The 21767-nt window shown below is 34.6% G+C and overlaps 1 protein-coding gene across 4 annotated transcripts in view; it reads left to right on the forward strand.

The window, feature by feature from the left end:
• zbtb20 (zinc finger and BTB domain containing 20) overlaps positions 1 to 21248 on the forward strand; it is an 84669-nt gene extending 63421 nt beyond the window's left edge. For all 4 annotated transcript variants that reach the window (XM_064351672.1, XM_064351670.1, XM_064351671.1 and 1 more), the window contains one exon: positions 2274 to 21248. In XM_064351672.1, the coding sequence (XP_064207742.1) occupies positions 2274 to 2815 (542 nt within the window). In that variant the 3' untranslated portion in view covers positions 2816 to 21248. The remainder of the gene's footprint in view (positions 1 to 2273) is intronic.
• The last annotated feature ends 519 nt before the right edge of the window (positions 21249 to 21767 follow it).

Genomic DNA, 21767 nt, shown 5'->3' on the forward strand with positions numbered 1-21767 from the left:
TGATTGTTTTGTAATGTCAGATGCCTACTGTTTCATACAGTGTAATCTAACAAGGGATATGTCCCACAACTAAATGCTATCACAAACAAAATTAGCTTAACTACCATAAAGTAGGCAGTATACTTTGTAAGAAGTATAACTTTTTGAGCGAAAAGACAATGAGAACAACTGAAGAACAAAAAGACGCGGTGTTGTGTGTTCTCACGGTGCAGTGTGTGACGGTCTCCAGAGAGAACTTTTAGAAAATGTCTTTCTTGTTCTCCGACCTCCCCCTCTCAGCTATTGGTCCAAATATCGCATGGTTGGTTACGTCACGGTTGAGTGTTCAGAGGGCAGACTTCACATGCTAATGTATGGAGAGTCAACGCCAATCTCTCTTCTGTAGAGATGGGATTTCTGAGTTCCCGCATGTAGAAATAAGAGAAGTGGACCCCCTTGTCTAACCTCCGCATTTGCCGAATGTACAAACAAAACTCTACATTCTCCATCCTACTCTGATTTAGAGGGTGGACGTACCATCTCCTTCGCCTTTTTTTCTTCTTTTGCATAGCTAGATAAACTAAAGCCACTTTAAACACTTTAAACTTTTTGTTTTGTGTTGTGATCTTGCGTAGCCCTTCTCTTTATACATCCATGGCGTGGCTGCGAGACGGAGGTCTGCGAGATTCCAGCCCCGGTTAATAGTGGCCTCATAATCATTTGTAATTATTCACGCCCCAGTGGCATGGAGTGACATTAAATGGTGCGGTGTTCTCACTGAGTATACCGAAAACGGTGTTCGTGGACATGTTCGCCGGTGGTTCTCAATCCTGAAGTTCTTTCTTCTTACTGAGTATACTGCCAGCTTAACTATACAATGATGAACCTAGCAGGAATTCCCTTACTGTAGGATGGCCTTGTTCTTGATACAGGAAGAGTGCATCTATCCCTTCTTGTCTGAAAGCTGATCTCTTATTGCAAACTGCTGATATTAGATTTAAATTGAACAAATGACAACATATTGCAGAAAGAACAATATATTAACCACAAGCCATTTCATAATAAAATGAGTTTGAACCAAAACGCTGCTATCTACGAGCCTAGCAGTGCTGCACATTTGGAAAACTAGCTGAAGCAACTAAAATGTATTTTAGAAAATGACATGAATGCTACAGTTACCTTCTCCTAAACACCTCCTAATATCCTCCTAGATAGTAACAATCAGGCAATGTACACGCATACTACCTCTGCAGACATAACTATGCCATTAAATCTGCATTAAAGTTTCTTGAGGTTACTTGTAATACTTGTTACTTTAAACCATAAGCTTGAAAAAGTGTGGTATGAGATTTTACTTGCCATTTTTGCACTGTTTATGTTTAACACATCAGTTCATCACAGCTTTTATATGATTCATTTATGAAACTCAAAATAAACCACAACATGGTGATGCAGCCCTGATGCGATGTGGAGGGTTTTACATAATACACTGGAGAACTCTCATTATTGTGCCATGTATATGCACTTGTGTGTGTGTGTATGTGTGTACGTGTGTGTGTGTATGTGTGTGTCTGTATATTGGATTTTAAACAAAGGACAGTGGCAGGTGGGCATTATGAACATAATACTAGGCTATTTGTTTACATAGGATCTATGGAACGAGCCAGACATTTTTAGGAATTTATAAATGGTGCCTGGATGGATATTTTTGGTCCCAAAAAGAAGAATGTCCGGGAAAAGTCTGGTCAGCCTAGTGTAGTTGCCATATTTTCCTCCACAGATTACAGCATATGCAACTGATAGTATTTCAGAGTGAACCTGGAATGATCTGATAATGGAAATGGCTGGTATATCCTTTAATGTATAGGTCAATGCAGTCAAGTTATTTCACACCTCGAGAGCTTATAACTACAAATGGCAATGGCAATATGGAAGAATAATTGTGAGGAGTGCATATGCATGCTGGAACTTGAATACTCTGCATCAGGGAAACTCCAGTCCTCGTGAGTCAAGCTCTTGCAAGTTCACCAATCAGTCTTTGAATGAAGAAAGTGACCAGCATTGGGAGTTCCATTCAACAGTGAATGGAGTGTTTGTAGATTTTACCACACACATTTAGATTGAGCCAGTTTAATAACTCATGATTTGAAATGAAACCACTCATGGCTTCAAATGAGTTGGAAACCCTGTGCGTCCATCAGGACAAGGGTTTTGTAACCCTGTTGTTGAGGACATGTGTCCACTGTTAACGTGTCTCTGTTCTGCTAATATGTTTGACTTCTGTGCATGTTTAGGTGAGAAACCACACCAGTGCAGCATCTGCTGGCGTTCTTTTTCCCTGAAGGATTACCTTATAAAACACATGGTGACACACACAGGGGTACGTGCGTACCAGTGCAGCATCTGCAACAAGCGTTTCACCCAGAAGAGCTCGCTAAACGTCCACATGCGCCTGCACCGCGGGGAGAAGTCTTACGAGTGCTACGTCTGCAAGAAGAAGTTTTCCCACAAGACCCTGCTGGAGAGACACATGGCCCTGCACAGTTCAAGTGGCACTGGCGTTACAGTTGTCACTGGTGGAGGGTCAGGAGGCCCGGTGTCCATCCCAGTGCCCATGGCTGTTCCTGAACCTGGAGTAGGAACGGTTGCCCTGGCGATGCCTGCGAGCAGTGGAGCCGGAGCAGGGGGCGGGGCTGGAATTGGCATGGGAGTGGGCGTGGCCACTGAAGCAGGCTGCCAGGAGGGGACCACCTACGTGTGTTCTGTCTGCCCGGCCAAGTTCGACCAAATTCAGCACTTCAACGACCACATGCGTATGCATGTCTCGGATGGATAAGTACAACAAAAAGAAAAGAAAAATGGCACTAAAAATTTTTTTTTCTTTTTTGGGGGCATGAAGAGTAATGAGTATAGACACTGGCACATTAAGTTTCCCATACAGGATGGTATTCTCTTTTGGTATTCTTAAAGAAAAATATGATGGTGGCCTTAAGGCTATGTAGTTAGACAATGGTCCACTGGCTGGATCTTCACTACAGGCCTCTAAATGTATGCTTTCCTCAAATACTGATTTATATGTTGAACACTACCAAAAGGCCTACTGTCTCTAGAAAAGAAAAGAAAAAAACATACACACAAGCATACGCACACAACATATATACATTTATAAAATGTAGATTTTTCCCATATGTACCGTTTTGGACAATGTAAGAGTCCAAGATTACTGTGGTGTAATGGCCTCTTTCAAAAAGGATAAAGTATCTTTGAGCTTTTGTTTCATTCTAAAAGAGTAATGATGGTCACAAGTTTGCCTTTTTATATTGGATAGGAAGATGAGAGTTATTCATGTGAAACTTTAGATAATTGTTTATTATCGTGATTACAATGCAGCTGTTGTTGTTCATAAAATTTCAAAATAGCGATTATGACTTCCTACAAGTGGGTAAAGCTTATGAAATAGGCATTTGTGTTTCCAGCAGTATTTGAGCAACAAAGTAAAATAGTAAAGGGTTTTTTTTTTCAAATTTGCGTACACTGCCACTATTATCTTAGGAGACTGTTAAGGCAATTTGACCTCTTCCACTTAGAAAATGTGAGCTTAAACAGTGTAGAAGACTCCTTTTGAAATAACCGATCCTTTTAGTTTTTGCCTTTAAAGTTTCCAGTTTTGGCAGCATTAGAATTGTACGTGCTGCATAGCCTGCCCTCTAATTTGATTGCTGCTCCTTTTCACATTGCTTCAGACTGTTATCAGCTGCTGTTTCCCTCCACCTTTTTAAATAATCTTTTTTATAATTATTGAAAAGGCTTACCAATAATGAATATCACAGTTGTGGATTTAATTTGAACATAATTATAGTGTTCATTTTCAATTGTCACAACCTCTTATGGCCTTGTTCCTATGTATTTCCTTTTAGACAGACCATGACTCAGCTGTTTGAGCAGCAAAAATGCACTACTTTGATATATTAGCCCCATCTTGTGGATTAAATAGGACTTTTTTCTATTTAGGAGTTACAGGCATTATGAGATTCATGAGGCAAACTAAACCACAGAATAAGTTTACCAGATCACTTATTACCACAGCTGTCAATATACCACAAACTTTCAGATGGATATTGTACATTCCTGATTCCACAATTTAAAATAGATATCCGGTGTGCATGATACATTTCTGAATAGGTAACATATTATATTTCTGTGTCTCATATTATTGGCTTGTTGCACATTATTGGGACTATGAAACAACTGTTTTGATAAACACAACTGCAATCTGAAGATTTTGCTTTTTTATGTGTAGTGGACATCGGTTGTAGCATATAGCAAAACCCAATAGACCACGTTCAGTGGGGTGTTCCCTCATTGGATACAGTCTAAAATAGTGATGGGCACAGTGAGATTTCATGCAACCATTTTGCTGTCAGTGATTCACTGGTTTGAACGAATTGTTTGCTGCAGAGAGAATAAACAATAGATTTGTTCAAGGAAATCAGTGATTGGCAGCTTATAGCTCCGCCGATTAGGGGTTCATGAAACCTGACTCCCCATCACTTCTGTAATATATTAGTAGTAGACTAAGGCCCATGTTCAGTCTCGCCATTGTGTGTACATATATGTATGTGTACATATATATGTATGTATACAACTTCTGTGTACATGTGATTGTGGACAATACAGGAAAGTACAACTTGTTTCTTCATCTGCAAACATATGTGAACCACAGTCGCTGTATATGCGTGCAAGTGCATTTGTATGTGAGTGTTTGTGTGTGTCTGTGTATATTATGGTGTGTGTAAATGAAGAACCGAGTTCTATTTTCCAGTATTGCGTGCAACATCATGAATACATAAGTTACAGAAATCACAAATATGTTGCATTAGCAATGTAAAGGTAGCTAAAACTTCATTTGATTATTCAAAGATTAGGACAAACTATATTGCACATTGCTATTAGACTGAATGAAGGCCAAGGTTGAACACTAAAATAGTGCTATTTTGCACATAATACTTAAGACAATTTATTATATGGTTATCTTTATAAAGGAAATGTCTTTCCTTAAAGCTTGAGAAGAGGACTGCATTGTTTTCTTGCATATATGTTGCACTGCTTAAACCAATAAGTGCACTACTGTTACCAGAGTTATTATAGTTTTAGAGAATGTTTTTTTTTTTTTTATCTATTAAGATTTAGAGTTCACTTTGTGTTAGACTAGTTTTGTTTTTTATAATGTAATTCAATGTTTCTTAGCTTTTATCATATCTTGCTATATATGTATTGACTTGTGCAGTGTTTGTGCAAGCATTTATTTAAATCCGAACCATTGTGTGAGGTTCTTTCCACTGTCATTCTTTTTTTTTTTTTTAAGTCATGTCCTTCAAACGGCAGTTATTTCAGTGCACAAAGTAGGACAAATGTTGTTTTTCATATAGAAGCATTCATACCAAACAAATGAAAAGAAAAGCAAAAAAAATCCTTGTAGTGTGCTTGGGCATAGCTGCTGATTTTAATGGTTTATGGTAGGCTTTTCTTCTGGTACATGTCTTTCTTTCATTTTTTGCATACTTAGATATCTGAAAAATCTGTGTGTTTTTGACATGATCCATTTGTACTTGTCCCAAGTCAAGTTGTGACACCTGAACTGTTGGGCTTCCTTTGCAATACACAATGCAGGTACTGAATGAATACAGCAGTTTCTACAGTATAGTACGTAGTCTTCATCGCCTTCTCCTTTAGAGAATATTTTTAATAGCCATTTTATTCCAATTCATCTGAAAACCTATAAGTGAGTGTTCCTTTTGAAATAATAAGAAAATGGCTCACATTTGGAAAATGGTTGCTTTTTTAATTTTTTTAGTTATTCAGAGTACTTCTGAATTCCTATGGCTACTAAAAAGGATAGCCGTTTGTTTTCGACTTGGACCCATTTTTATGATTCTACTCCCACCATGCAGGTCGGTAATGATAATCATTTTGTCATGTCTTTCTTGGTTTCGGTCACCCTGTGAACCCACTCTGCTTTGCAATGCAGTCCAATAGGGCCACACAGACATAAGAATAGAAATTCAGCCATGTTCAACAATGCGGTAGGCAAATGTAATGAACAACTCTACCAACACTTTGCCCGTGCGCATGAATACAGTCTGCCACAGTACAAGTGAGGAAATGTTTCTACAATGTAAAAATTGAAAATGAGCATTATTACCACATTAAAAACACATTTCAAGGCTTGTTGGCATAGCCCCATTGGACTGCATTGAGTGGAGTGGTCCTTGGGGTGACAAAAGCTCCACAAAAAAAGATGTGACAAAAGTATTATCAATTCCAGTCAGTATGTTGGAAATAGTTTGGAAAAATGGGTCCAAGAAAAAAACAAACAAAAAAAAAGAGCTGTCCTTTAAAGAAAGCTACTGTATGAGCTGTGAGTTATCAATGCTGACTGGATGGTGCTGTCAGTTAAGGCAGTATTTTGGTCTATTTTTCTGAGTACTGTTAAATACTTCAAATGGAAAAGGGGAAAATGTCCACAACTTTGTCCAAAACTACAATTTTGAGGCTCTGTGTTCTAGCCAGTTTAGAGGACTTGAAAATCCACATCTCCGGCCTTTGTATTGCACATGTTAGGGGCTTTATATTAGACATATCAGTCAGAAAACAATCAGACCGATTTTCCAATGTTGAACAATGTTTGTGATTATGTTTGACTAAATTCTTCAGTAATTGAGCTGGTTGCCATTTTAATAATTGTCGTCAGTAGGACTCCTGGGGCTGGTTTGTATATATCCAAATACAAAGTTTTATTTAACTATCCGATGTCGGTAGCAGAATATCCAGCTCTGTATCCCCGTAGTCAAGTGCTGAGAGGGTTTTGAATGCATTACTGATGCCAAAATAAGGATTGCTAGAACCGTACTGGTAGAGTCAAATCATTCCCAGCACATTAATATGATGGTGGCATTTCTCAATGCTGTACACCTCCCACATTCCATCAAAACCAATTGTTTCTTCAAAATCGTTCACATCAGTGCCCAAGAAGATATAGTACTAATGTAATCAATTAATGAGTAAATATTGAGCAGTAATCTAAAATGAAATGTTTTATGTTAAGTTCAACTGTAATATCCATTTTTTATTTTTTCCTCTTGTTGGAGGGAGGGGGATATTTAGTTTTAACCTACTTAAAATATGTTATTATAGAGCCTTTTTACAATTGCTGAAGTTGTGTGAGAAAAAGAAGACTACATTGGACTGATATCCAGTTTCTACACTTTGGTTGCTTGAACAAGCTACTTAAATGAACATCTTGACTTGTCATGTAGTAGAGGTAGAGACCTTTGGGTTGTTCAAGTCTGGGTTTAATGCAGTGCTGGATACCGTCTAGTTTTTAAGTAATGGCAAGCTGAGATTGGATGATTGGCCTGTTATCATCACGTATTATGTCCTTATGTTCATAAGCACGCTACAATTAGTTAATTTCGTAATGTGTAACTCAAAACTTATAACACATTTTCTCTGCTCATTGTTGGTTCTTGCATAAAGGCCCTGTGTCTTATTCAAACAGTAATATGAAATGACAATTGATGTGAAGTGTGTTAATGAGAAAAACCTGGCAGATTATAACTATACTTCGGCAACAGGCACTTGGAAAACCATTTCATATTTACTGGTTATAACGTGTGATTTAATACATCTTATTTGGAAATATGGTTATTCATACAGTATGGATCCAGCCCCTGGTCTTTAAAGTACGCTATCATGCATTGTGTCAAGTGATCAGATTTTTGACTATGGTTTTAATGTATTAAGGTGTCTGCTGCTCAGTGCTCTGGGCCAAAAAGCCCAACAACTTATACAAGAGACTAGACATAAACGTATTATAAGTAGTTTATTTACCCTGTGCTGTTCAGAATTTAAATAATTGTGCCTGTGTAGTAACATTCATTTATTTGTAGATAAAATGCTCAATAGAGCATTGCAAGGAACAAAAAGAAAAACATAGGCCATAATAATCAGATAAAAATATCTTATGTAAAAAGGTTAAAGATAATTGCCCCTTCCTTCTCTGTCAGTTTGTTACTGCTGGTAGAAAGTCTTAAAAATTAAGAGAGATTGACAAAACTGTTGGCAAATTAATGCAATCACAAATTATATTGTGTGTAAATACTGTAGTTATTTAGGTCAGAAGCATAAATGTGTGGTTTTCTCTGAAACAGAACATGCAGCCAGTGCCTCAATATAAAAGACATTAATCCTGGTTAATGGTTATAGTTTTTGAATGATAGAAATTGTTATTAAAAAAATTGTAATTTTCATTTTTTTTTAAATTAAGCATCATTTGATAAACAAAAGCTTTAATTTAATGCTTGCCATTTCCCTTAAAACTTGGCAGATATGCTTTCCAAATTAATATGACTGATCAAAATATAAACATTAATGTGCATTAGGAGCTGCCTTCATTTCTTCCTTGAACCTGCTGTATACCATTGATACTGATATATGTGCAGTGTTAATTCAACACTAACTGTGTTTAGAGTCCAAATGTGTTTAAGTGTATTCTATCAGAGTATAATCAGAGTTTATTTAACACTGAAAATCTTGCTGTGTATAGATAGCACATAATATCTTATTTTTCAGAATAATCTTTAATCAATAATTATTTACAAAACACATGATGTGTTGGTATCAATTGTAGTGAATTTATAAAAGGAGTCTTTGTACATTTTTGGCAGTGTTGCACACAAAGAATTGTTAACAAGCCAGTTTGTATGAAGCCTTGCAGAATGGCATTATACCATTTTTTTAAAATGTAGGAATAATAAAATCATAGAAGGATATTTTATGATAGTTATCATTCATTCTTGGCTAAAGAAGTAAAATAGCATTTAGGGTAGTTTTTTTTTTTTACTGTTGCCTATCGTCGTTGCTGAGTTAAATCACTGATATAGCTATGAACTTGCCAGGGGGTCATAAATAAAATGTTATTACTAAGCATCCCCCTCCACCCAATTCCTCATAAGTCTCTGCTGAACATTTTCCCCACCAGACCAATTTCCATTTAAATGAATGTTTTGATGTTTTTCCTTTAGCCTTATGAATGAAAAGTAAAATTATTGATTAAATTTGACATAAATCGTATTACCATTAGAGTTATTACCATTAGTGTCATAGGTCATAGGTTAAATAATTTTATTACATTTTATTATGAATTTTAACACAAACTGTTATGTGCAAAAACAACTGCCTTAGCAGCTGTAAGGCATGTATAGTTTCCCCAGACCAGTATTGCATTTACTGGAAATAACTAAATCAGTTTCTTATTTTTTAACATTGAGGCAATTAAGATTAATGCCAAAATACTGTACTTTACATAATCCAATTCATACTCTGTTCTGTTAGCTTGTCTGCATTACAATACTATTCTAACATCTTGCAGTTTCCATAATGTATTTTATCAGAGATACCATTGTGTTTGCATTTGGAAACATTTCTTTTAGCAATGTTTTATAGTAAGTTCATTATTAGACTGTGATATATTACTTTCTTCGTATTTACAGTAAATTTTCATAGTATTACTTCAGCTTGTGAAACTCAATACTTTAACCAACCTTACAGTACCTTCTCATGCATGTTAATATTTACAGATGATATTACAGAAAATATAGGTACATTATTACATTATGCTCAATTTGTGCAGTGCATCTGAATCATTATTATTATTTATCTTTACTTTCACAGTTTTCATTTACATTTCATTACTATCATTCTCTGCATGCCATTAGCGAGAAGGGGAGAACAGCCATTGAGAAAGTCTCTGCAGTGCTCCAGTAGTAGATTTTGCTTTGAAGGTAATTGTCAAAAGTTACTGAATAGACTTGAATTTTTGGCAAAACTGGAAATTAAATATAAAACACGTGCACAGTGTGCAAAGTTAAAAATATGGTCAAAACAAATAAAGGTCTGTGCCCTGCAAATGCTCTTGAGTTTAGTAGTAAAAGTTTTTTTTGCATTAAATGTATCTATGAACAGAACAGTGCACTAGAGCACAATGGCCACAGCACCAGCAAGAACAGATCTTTGTGCTGAATTTATTGTTTTGCTGAGAACACAGTCTTGCGTGCACACACACACACACACACACACACACACACTGCATGCAGTTTGGGAAAATTAGGTAACTACTTATGCCTCAAGACAACCATTATATACCGATTAAGATTTCACTCACCCAGACTTTTTAAACAACTGATATAATAGGTTAGTAATGATTAATGCATTGATATGTTTGGGGGAATATATTTTTGCTAATTTTCCAAATTACGTTTTCTTTCTAACATGTGACTTGTATTTTCTTTTAATCATGCTGGTATATATTATCCTTTTCAAACAGTCTAATGTGATCATTTTCATTTTTACAACTACACATGGAACAGTACCATATTATTCATTATTGCTACTCAACATTATGCTTTGCTTTAGTAATACATAAATTCACAATTAATCCAGTAAATGTCCTTTCTATGTATACAGGTATTTTGCAAGACCATTTTTACAGGCAATGATACTAGAGCTTTTTATCCATCACTCTTTAACAAAAGTGAGAGAAAGTGATTCAAATTTAGGACAAGTAGTGTGCCTTGAAGTGCCTATTTGTACATTATAAAAGACCATCTTCATAGCAATGCAGTAGTTTTCTACAGGACAACGAAATAAGTTTTCCCTATATGCCCTATCCAACTGCATAAAGGTTTTAACTATATTTAAATTTCATTTAAAACTCCAGGTCTATGTAAGTATTGTGTAATGTTGCCTGCATAGCAGCAGTAAATCTTCTAGTCACTAAAGTCTGCAAGATTCGTAATAGACACAGGAGACAAGAGCAGTTTTGTGCTCAAACACTGTAAGGACAAAATTCAGAGATCATAACAACACTTCAGTACAAAGAAGCATTAATAACTGCTATTGGTGTAACACCTGTTCCACTGCTGTGCCTGGAATATTACACAGCTGACTTCTGTTGGACAATTGAAACATCATATGTTGGCTATACAGGACTAACCAGCCAACTAGCCAACTATTTTTAGCCTTTAAAAATAGATATTCCCTTTGCTTATAGTGGAATAGACAGCTACCTATTCATGAATTATCATCCAGAGGAAAAAACAGGACAACGCTGCAACAAATGGTTTGACCGTGTTGCTTTTTGATATGCCAATCTGCATTTGTATTTTTAGTTTCAGCTTTGGAAGCCACACACTATAAAGATGGCCCAATAACACCCTTGCTACTTTTCAAAATGTAAAATTTTGGAAAACTTAAAAAAATAATATTTACGACAGCTGTGGATGCCTTGCCGGCCTGCAGTCAAAAATGAACACTTATTACACTCAAAAGTATCATCTTGCTACAAACAAGAAAATAAAAAACAGCAATAATAAATTGGTATTCGTGAAACACTGAGCAAAAAATATTTACATAAACTATAGTACACATTTTATCAATTTAAATTAAAAGTCTTTATTTCCTTTTATGTTTTGCTTTTACCTAGTCCTTCATACATCATACACACACACACACACACACACACACAAATACACACAACTATCATGTACAAAGAACAGTACTTTGTATCACTTTTCCTGCAATACCTTGTCTATTTGTTAAATAAATAAATAAATAAATAAATAAATAAATAAATAAATAAATAGGTATATGATTCTTCAGGAGTTGTGATACTAGGTGCCAGAAACAGTAGTTGTATTATACCCTGCTGCATGTTTTTTTAAGATGGTCATTTTTTTTTCATTTCCTCTTTATGTGAATTCACTTCAGTTCCTGCATAATTATCTACAACTGTACTGTACTCTCAGTATGTTTATAATATTTCTTTTTCAATAGACATTTAGTGACAGTACACCTTCAACTATGCCCAGCTATTCAGCAACACTGTTTGACTGGTATTAATGTCTTATAAATTGACATTTGCTTTGCAATATGTTTAAACCTTAAAGATGAGTCCTTTCTGTGAGTGCCTAACATCTAAGACACAAGTAAACACATTTGAAACATTGATTCACAACACAGCCTGCAAAAGCATTTGCCTGTCTGCATAGTATTGTCAAACTGGCTGTGGTACTTGTACAGTATGCTATTTAAGAACTAAACTGTAATGATAACTGCTAACACATTGTGCACTTTGTGTGGAATTACAGTGTTTGTGTGTGGCGTGTGTGCGTTTGAAGCTTCTTGTGTGTGGGGAGAGAAAAACAGTTTCGTATTCATAGCAATAATTTCTGGATCCTTGTCCCCAATGTCATTGTTCCATATGTCTGACATATTGTGCTATAGATGTGCTAGAGGGAATAAGAGATACGCATATTGCCTTTTGAAAATATTTATACCCAATAATGTATTTACATGGTGACATTATTTTGTGTCATGTAATACTGTCAAATTGTTAGTTTATACGTATGAAAATGCATTTCTCAGTATCTACAATTTTCAGATGTTTTATTTGCAAATAGTGCTTGTGCCTATTGTCCAATGTCATTTTACTATTCTGTTAAATCAATTGCAGAGCCTTCCCCCCTAAAACTAGGATATCTGTGTATACTTCATAAATATTTTTTTGACTGATTTTGGCTCCTTTTTTGGGAAAAAAATGTATTTTGTCTTTTTCTTTGGGCACATCTTGTTCTTGGAGAAAAAATGTTGATCTTTCACACAAGATATTTAGTCGTTCCAACAGCAAAAAGTGTCCCCATGAGACAGAAATCTGCTTCTTTTGTCATTTTTTTCTATTTTGTATGCTTCCAATAGAATGTCAAAGGGATTTTACTTTTGAGCATTAAGAAGTTTATAGTTAAATTTATAGTTCTGTGCAAAACACCAATTCCCATTTGAACAAAACTGGTTTTCATACTGTACACAATTTTCACTGAACAGAAATTACAAATGCATCAAGTTCAGCTTTAAGTAGGCTATCCATCTTTATATAACTCATTGTTATAATTTTTATTCACACTCTGGTCTGATGATGTCAGTATCAGAGGTTTCACATATAGCTCTAAACCAACTAAAGTGCATTTCTGAATCACTCAAATTGAATATGTGTGAAAGTGCCCTTGAAACACATTTTCCTAAACAATGTAAAAGTCTGTTGATGGTAAAAACGCTAAGCCCATGACTTTTCTATATTCAATTTGTATGTGTGAAAGGCCATTTCCTTTTTAGGCAAGTCACACAAGCTTTGTTATTTGTGAAACTGTGAATAAATTCACTCTATTGGAAACAGGTACGCTATCAAAAGATCCATAGAGAGAGAAATTGGATTTTACAGGGCTATATTTTGTTATATTTTTATATAGATTTTAATTCTATTGTGTCATCTTCTAAATATTTATATCTATTGACTGAAAATATCCTATCGTCTTAAAAAATGTTTTGAAGCAACTTTGATAGATTAGAACAAAATTAAAACCTATAATTCTGAAGAAAAAAAACAAGAAAGACATGTTATGGGCCATTGGTTTTGACAGTTGATTTTGCAAAATACTTAAGTGTTTTTTTATTTTATTATTTCTCCTGTGGTATTTATACTGGTTCTCACACACATACACAAATACACTCACTCACACACACACACACACACACACACACACATTAGGCCATCATACCTACATTTGTGTTTCACATAGTTTGTAAAAAGAGAAAGAGCTAAAGGTACTGAAACCAGGTGCCTGCTGTACATGTGCTCATTAAGAAATTAAATCAAGATCCAAATAGTCTTATTTCTTGTCAGCATTCAATTTTAGATGTTACGTTTGAGTTTTAATGAAATAAAATTGAACCCAAAGGAATTAAGAAAATAGTTGCTATTACTATTATAACAGCCACATTGCCTTGCTTTTTGTAGGATTCAATTTTGAAATATTGCATATGGATCATGCACAAATATTATTCTGAACAATACATATGCCATTGATAGACCCTGACCTGTGAATACTCTTTTGCTTTTTTCAAATTTCAAACCCCATAAAGTAATGGAAAAAAAAAGAAATAAAATGAATTATTGAAGGCTAAAAGAACTGACAGCCAGGTGTTGACACAACAAACCCAAAACCTGTAGCTTGCTTGTTAACAAGCTATAACAGAACGCCTCAGTGATTCTTTCTTTATATCATGTTACAAAGCAAATACTTCTGTTCAGAGGAAGATCTCTTATTTACTGTGTTTAATACCTGGGGTGAGCACATCAAGATACTACAATGGCTACAAAACACTTCGTAAAATCTGTGGTTTGCTGAGCATTTAAGCTGCGGAATCTTTGCCGATTATCAATATACAGAGAAGGAAGAGTACAATTATCAATGAGTTCAAATAAGCTTGACATATAAGAAAATTCTGCACAAACTTGTGATTTAAAGAATAACCTTATCACAAATTAAACAAATAAATATTTTTCCTCCTAGCATTGGTTATTTGGCAAATTGATGGAAAATGGAGCAAGTTCCGAATTATGTCAAGGTTAGAGATGATTTGTTTAACTTTTGTCTTGTGCAATGCTACATAGTGACATGAAAGCTAAGCACACAAAGCAAATAGTTTTTTGCTTATTTGTGCAATCAAATGTTTTCGCTTAAAATTTTAAAGATGTACTATATACTAATTAGCTGGAATTAGATAAATAGTGTAGTTAATTTTTTTACAATACAATTATTGCACAGTAGATATCAGCACTCATCACAATTTATTAAAAAGTATTTGTAAGCTACTCTCCTCTACACTGTTCAAGTTAACAACAGTAACTTAGTGGTTCTTAATAGAAAATAGAAACCGCAGAAACCGCATTGGGCTCAACATTGGGCTCAACATTTTAATTTATTTTGTTTTCTAAGTGTGTCAAATATCTAATGTCAAGTTCATCTTCACTTATGGTGTAGCTCATAGTACTGCAGGCCTGCCCTTCCCAGTGGCTGAAAATCCACCTGGTGTATGATCGCATTTCCCCCAGTTCAAAATCGATTTGTTATAGTACCAAAAAGGTTCAAACACTACAGATTTTCAGCCGTAGTTTGGTTAGATTGCCTAGTCAAGCCTTCATTCTTCACGCTGCAGCATAAATAGACTCAAACAGAGCTATAAACATAGACAGTCTGTTTTTATTAGGCTATTATTAGCATGACTGTCATGTTTGCACCAGATGCCTATTTGCAGTTACACATATGCTCCAAGATGTTATATACATGTGTGACCGAAATGGTAAAAATGGAGCCTTTTTATGTGCTCTGCAGAGTGATGTTATCATGGCTTGGTTTATCGTCATCTCCTGTGGTAGTTTGCCTTTTCCTTATATCAGGACATAAAATCTTTATATTAAACTAGAAAATGGGGTATATTGATTATATGTAAATAGAAATGAATCTCTCCTAACATTTGTTTTAAGTGTTTGTGAAAATGCCCAGATTTTCTGAGTGGAGTTTCTTTCTAAACCTGAAAGCTTGTGTGATTTCCAAATCCAAAATAATTTCCTAGTTGAGTAGAAGTACTGCCTTCATAGTTACCATATATTTTATTACATTTAGTTTTAATTGAAATATTCTTTGTGACATGAAATAAACAAATGCTGCAATATGGGAGGCTATTAAGAAACATGGAATTAGCTACTGAGTGGTGTGGATCATATATTCCACATCGTCTGCTAAGTTATCGATTTAAAATGTCAGAATTATATCCCACCTATTTCAAGATCATAAGCGACTACTACTGGCTAGATGAAGACATGTATAAGAGGCTAGCTATCATGGGCTATGAATTCAATTTAGCTTGATAATTTGCAAACACAGTTAAATGGGAAAATAAAAAAATGACTAAATGTATATAATTTATTAACATGACAGCTGTATGTCTGATATGGCATGTCTATTCTGGCTTTTCTAGTTAACTTCTGATTTTTTTTTTTTTTTAACTTTTTTTTTTGCAAGTAGAAGATACACTACACCAGCACAGATAACACAGGAAACAGTTTTCTGTAATGCCTTGGAAACATTCCTTGTTTTTTTAAAGATGTTTCCTCTAAAATATTGAGATTTAATTGCTTTAAAAGCACTTCTTTTTTTTACACTTGATTGTACAAGGCGTGCGCGCACACACACACACACATACACACACACACACACACACACAAATCTTTAGTCAGATGGTGACAATTACCAGAAAGACTTTTATCCCAGCAATAACTGGTCTGCTTACATACTGACTGGTATCATTATGATTCTGTTGCATTGTTAAGAGTGAGGTGCTAACAAATAATCGCATTAATTTTAGACAGAGGTTTGAAGTTTTAATTTAATTCTGGTCTGAAAATTAACTTATTTTTCAGCTCCACTTTGGATTTCAAATTGAAATAAAACATTGTAACAGTGTTGTCAAATACATAATTCTTCATTTGTGCTATTGGAACATTATACAATTCTTTGATTAGAAGAGGAGTGGCTTTGGCTGTACTAGGCCACAAGGTTAGCTGGGAAAACGAGATCTAGTTTCACAAATGTTTACGTCTCCAAGGCCATACTAAAACAAACAAAAACACTCTGAAAGATGCAAGCATTCTTATGATCGGTTATATTCTTATAATCTTAATGTAGTTTCTTGTTTCATAAAGAATACTTCCTATTATATAGCTACACTGTGTATACATGTCTGTATTCTGGAACAAAGAAAGCTTTTAAAATTTCCACATAAGCGAAAAATCTGGAAGTCAGTTGCCTGACCATGTAGATATTTAACCCCAGTGCAGTGATGTAATGCTTACGTGTAGTTAGATTTTAAGTTTATATTACCAGACAAAACAATGGAGGAGATAATTTAGCGTTGAAATATTTAAATATTATGTGAGTGTTTATGAATCATAAAATGAAAGATGTGTGACAGAAATTATGTGTTTTGAATTATGAGACAGAAATACTGTGTTTTATATTTGGTTATTTAAATTGTAATGAAATAAGTACAATATGTAAAATCATTGGAGAGGTACCTGAATTTGTATCATGAATGTTTGTATTTTAGATGGACAAAAAATGAACACTTCTACATCCTATGTGAAAATATTCATAAGCACAGGCTTAACAGCTATGCTTATAATACCTGTTGTAGACCAGAATATCTTTTGTTTTGTGTTAAACAGAAATACAAAGGAATTTGAGCAACTGTAATACAGGACTATAGGCATTTTATGATATGTTTTTAAATGTAGCATCAATATTTCCTATTCTTTTTAAAGGTCATATTTCGATTTTTCAACTAAATATGTCATCTCTTCAGCATTTATACTCCTGCTATACACATGAATTGTCCTGCACATTTTATTAAAATATGCTTTGTTAATGGACAATAGCACATTAAGACAATGATAGCTTAAATATATTTCTCGCTCAATAATTAAACACTGCATTTCAGTGTACTGTTACATTTTCCTGAATGTTTCTTCAAAACTCATATTACAAATGTTATAAATGTTCCCTGGGTAGACTCCCTAAAACAACTTCATTTGATTTCATTAAGTCATGCAGGTGTTGGTGATGTGTAACTATTGTTGGTGTGAATAAACAGTAACATAAACCTGAGAACTCACTGAATTGGACCAATCCAAGTGTAGAATGCAAACTTGGATTATGCCAGATTGTGCTGAAACTGCATCCATGATACAATATTTACCAGTCACTCTATACAAAAATATGGTGCCTGACTGCCTTGTTATTAACATGGTTATTTTTCCCTGAAATCTTCCACTGCTTCAATGTTGCAGACTAAAGAAAGTTCACCATTAGAACATGTACATACTTTTTGGTGTAGTTGTGTCAACCTTGCTATTATAAGGACCAAATTCCCTGCTTATATGGTAGAACATGTTTACTGTAGAATTTGTTTTCCTTTTCGTACACCTTAAATAAAAAATAATGATTAGGGATTTTCCATATATTGTAGGCAGAATTTAACCACTTTATAATTAGATTTACAAGGAAATAATTGTTGGCGTTATGATGAAGTAGAGTTACATTTAGATTGTTGTTGCATTTTTTTTTTTTTTGCACTAAAATTGTTCTTATGCCATTTATTGGTAAATATAATATGTTGACTGTTACCAAAATCCCCCACTCGTAAATTGCTGCCGCTTCCAATGAATGAGAGTCATGAGATACGTGAGCACCCAGGTTGGCTGCCAGACATTTCTATTTCTATAGCTTAACTGACAAATCAATACCTTTTTTACTAGCCACATCTATTTTTGCCCTTAACACAACGCAATAGTCATGAAGATTCTGCTTTCTGAATTGTCATTTTAAATCTACATTTGATATTTAGCACCTTAAATATTTTTATGAAAAGATTCCCTTTTAGTTACATATTTAAAAAGCTATGGATTTTTTTTTTTTACAGTTCCTTTTTGTCTGAATATAATTGGAATACTTCTCATAATTTCATTTTGGGTTTAAATATACTGAATAACAAAAGGTATGACCGTTTGAAATTGAGCTGTTCAGATTTGTGCCCTTCAGGATATGCTGCAGTAATGTTTTATCAGCTGGTATTCTTCACGTGTGCTCTAAGTTGGTTTGTCTTTTTATCGTTGTTATGAAACAAAAACACATTTGTAATGTAATGACTGCTGTTGTAAGATGCGTAACAAGGAGATTTTTTAAATATACAAGGGCGTTTTATACTCTGACTTGTCAAAGACACTGGACTGTGAGTGTGTTTCCAATATTTACGACCTGCAGGATATACATGAATAAGCAGCACGGAATTCAGCCTTTTTACACCCATTACCTGAGGGTTGACAGGTTCGCCCTCACTCAAAGAGATGGTGTTTAGAAATAGCTCACTTTGTCGTCTCACTTATCTTATTTTTAAAAGACAGTTAATTGAAGAAAACAATAGATTTTAACATAGCTTTTCACGTGATTCATCATTTTCAACTTAATATTTAAATCATTTTGGCTGTTATGCGTGTACTGGCAAATGGTGGGCTATCTGGTTGTTAGGGTCATTTGAAACCAAAGTGTGCATTTTGGGGGTAAATCCAACATAAAAAGACAATACAAAGCTATTTCCAAATTTCCCTGTTGAATAGACAGTTTTGAGTTTTCAAATGACAACAAAATGATTATTAAAACTCCCAAAGGGATACCACTCCAATGCAATTAAACAATTAGTAACCACTTAGTTTATTAATTTTGCATTCTTTTTTTAGCAGAACATGGTTGACCCTGAAGTGACCTTTTATAGTTAATTGCATAGCCCACTCCCACTTATTCAACCTGAAAAGAGATTTGCACTAAGTCGGTTTGTTTCTTTCTTGGATAAATAGCAATATACTTAATTAAACAAACACGACCAAGAAAAACAATGAAGAAAGCTGTCTGTGCACTAAGGTAATGCTGTGTAAAAGGTGATATTTGAAAAGGATTTTTTTCATAGATAAGTATTGAATAGCAAAGGTACAGATTTAAAGCATATTACCTCTGGGATGCATTTGAAAATATTTGATAATAGGCACATTCCAAGTAAACCATCAACAGTGTCTGAGTCTTGGGCACAAGAGTCTTTGAATGTTTCCTCTGGGGGATGTTTTTGACAGATAGAACTGTACCCAAACACTCTTTGTGCACTCAGTCAACAAACAGATGGAGAGTAAAAACCAAAAAAAAAGAGAAGATAATTACATTGGCATTGTGGGCAAAGTCCTCTTCACCTCTCTGGCTTGGACATTAGTCCAGCCTTCCAAAGAATTCCACTCCACACAAATATATTGGACATAGTTACCTGTATAGAAATAGCTTGAGGGAGTGACAGAGGAAATCATATAGATATTGCTATCTTCATTATAATTAATCATAAAAAATTAAGTAGCAATAGTATCTATCACTTTATCTCAGCTTTGTGGTGTTGTTGAAAGACCGTGTTGCAGTTTAAATCTGTCATGTGTTAGAGGAAGCATAAGTATGTGCCTTGTAATTTTTCTCGGTGAGCTTGTTATTGTTGAAAAGCTGAAGCCAGCCAATTGTGTTTGCACTAAAACCAAATGCTTTTGTGGTGTAGAGTATTTAAGCAAGCACGTTACGTCACTTTAACGGTATGCATGAGTGTAAAATTGGTAAGTCCCAGGGCTAGAGCACTCATCTGTTTATCAGTGCGTCTTATAAAATCCCCTGAAAATATCTCTGCTTTGTTCCGTGTTGCTTTACGGTTTGATACCATTCCCTTTGTCTTTGCAATCACTTGCAGACATGGTCCATAAAAAACACATAAAAAATGAAAAAGGTAATCTTTTAAGTCAACTATTGTTTATTCGTAACCTGATTGAACAGTTCTAATGCACAGAAAACAAAAAAAGTATTTAAATTTGTATTTATTTTTTATTGAAAATCATTATCTATGGATGATGTATGAGGTCGCCTCGAGACTATTGGCCAGTCTGTTTTGGTTATTTTTGTTAAGTTTTTAATATTTTCCTTGAGGAAATAAATAAGAGGAAAATGACATAGAGATATACATGCTTTGTGTATGAAATGCACCTTATTCATGCTGATCTGAAAGATTGGCTGTGTGATATCTAATTTAGCACCTTACTACACAGCATGTTTTCACTTTACTGTGTACTTGGCGTTGTGCAACATTATGCCTGGTTTACTATACTGCCATGCATATTATGTAAAAAATAAAAAATAAATCTTTATTTTTTGGAAAATAATTAAAGGGATGTGCCAAAGTTTTTGAGGCGATCTCCCAAGTTTTCTTTCATAGTATTTTTATTCCCTCCAGGCTTAGTTATAACATTGGTATGATGTTTCCCATAATAACCTGTTAGAAGACAATTTATTTTAGTTGACAGTATTCTTACTTGCCATTTACAGTTTGCCCTGTATTTCACGTATATTTACCAGTGATGTGTATTTGTTATTATAAAGAAAGTAGCTGTAATGCTTCATTATGTTACATATTATTGTGACTTTTTCAAAAAAAAAAAAATACTGTGAAGACTTATCTTGCATATACTTTATACAGAAGTATTAAGCCTTAATACAAAAGACTAAAAAAAAAAACCCTGTGTGGAAGAATAAACTGATTGTTGCTAAGTAAGGAGGATTTTTTGTAAATGTTACCAGCACTTTTTTTTTTTTTTTTGTAATTTTCACTTTCTGAGGTATTGTACAAGTTCACGCTGTTTGTGAAGTTTGAATATGAAGGAATAAAAACTCTAGTACTTTCCTGTACTTTATTGAATGACTGTGTGTGTTTATTTTGCACTGCATTTACAAATTCTGTACCTACTTTATAATCACTCTACCTGTGCTTCAGAAATGGGAAAAGACTGTTTATGTTAAAACCTGGATGGAGGGGGTTCAGGGTAATTTTGAATACTTTTATGCCACTGCTGTAATAACACCCATTAGTCATGGTTTCTACAATTCAATCCTTAAGTATTATGGTGTTATAACTTCAGTAGGGTAGATATAACGATTTAGGTATTGAGTGGCCCAGTCTAGAAATGGCCAACTATTTAAAGGTTCAAATCCCCAATCATGAAAACATGGGGAGTTAATATATAAGAACAGTCTGAACTGGCTCAGTATCCACCAACACTATGCAATTGTCAAGATATGCTGGTTCCACAAGTCGGATATTCACCAAAGCTTATCATTTCTTCCATGCCCTTAACATCACCACCACATCCCACCCACACCTTTCATACACAGGACAGCTGATCCAACAGTAAGAATGTGCATACACAT

The sequence above is a fragment of the Anguilla rostrata genome, chromosome 9 (genome assembly GCF_018555375.3).
Source record: "Anguilla rostrata isolate EN2019 chromosome 9, ASM1855537v3, whole genome shotgun sequence".
NCBI lineage: Eukaryota > Metazoa > Chordata > Actinopteri > Anguilliformes > Anguillidae > Anguilla > Anguilla rostrata.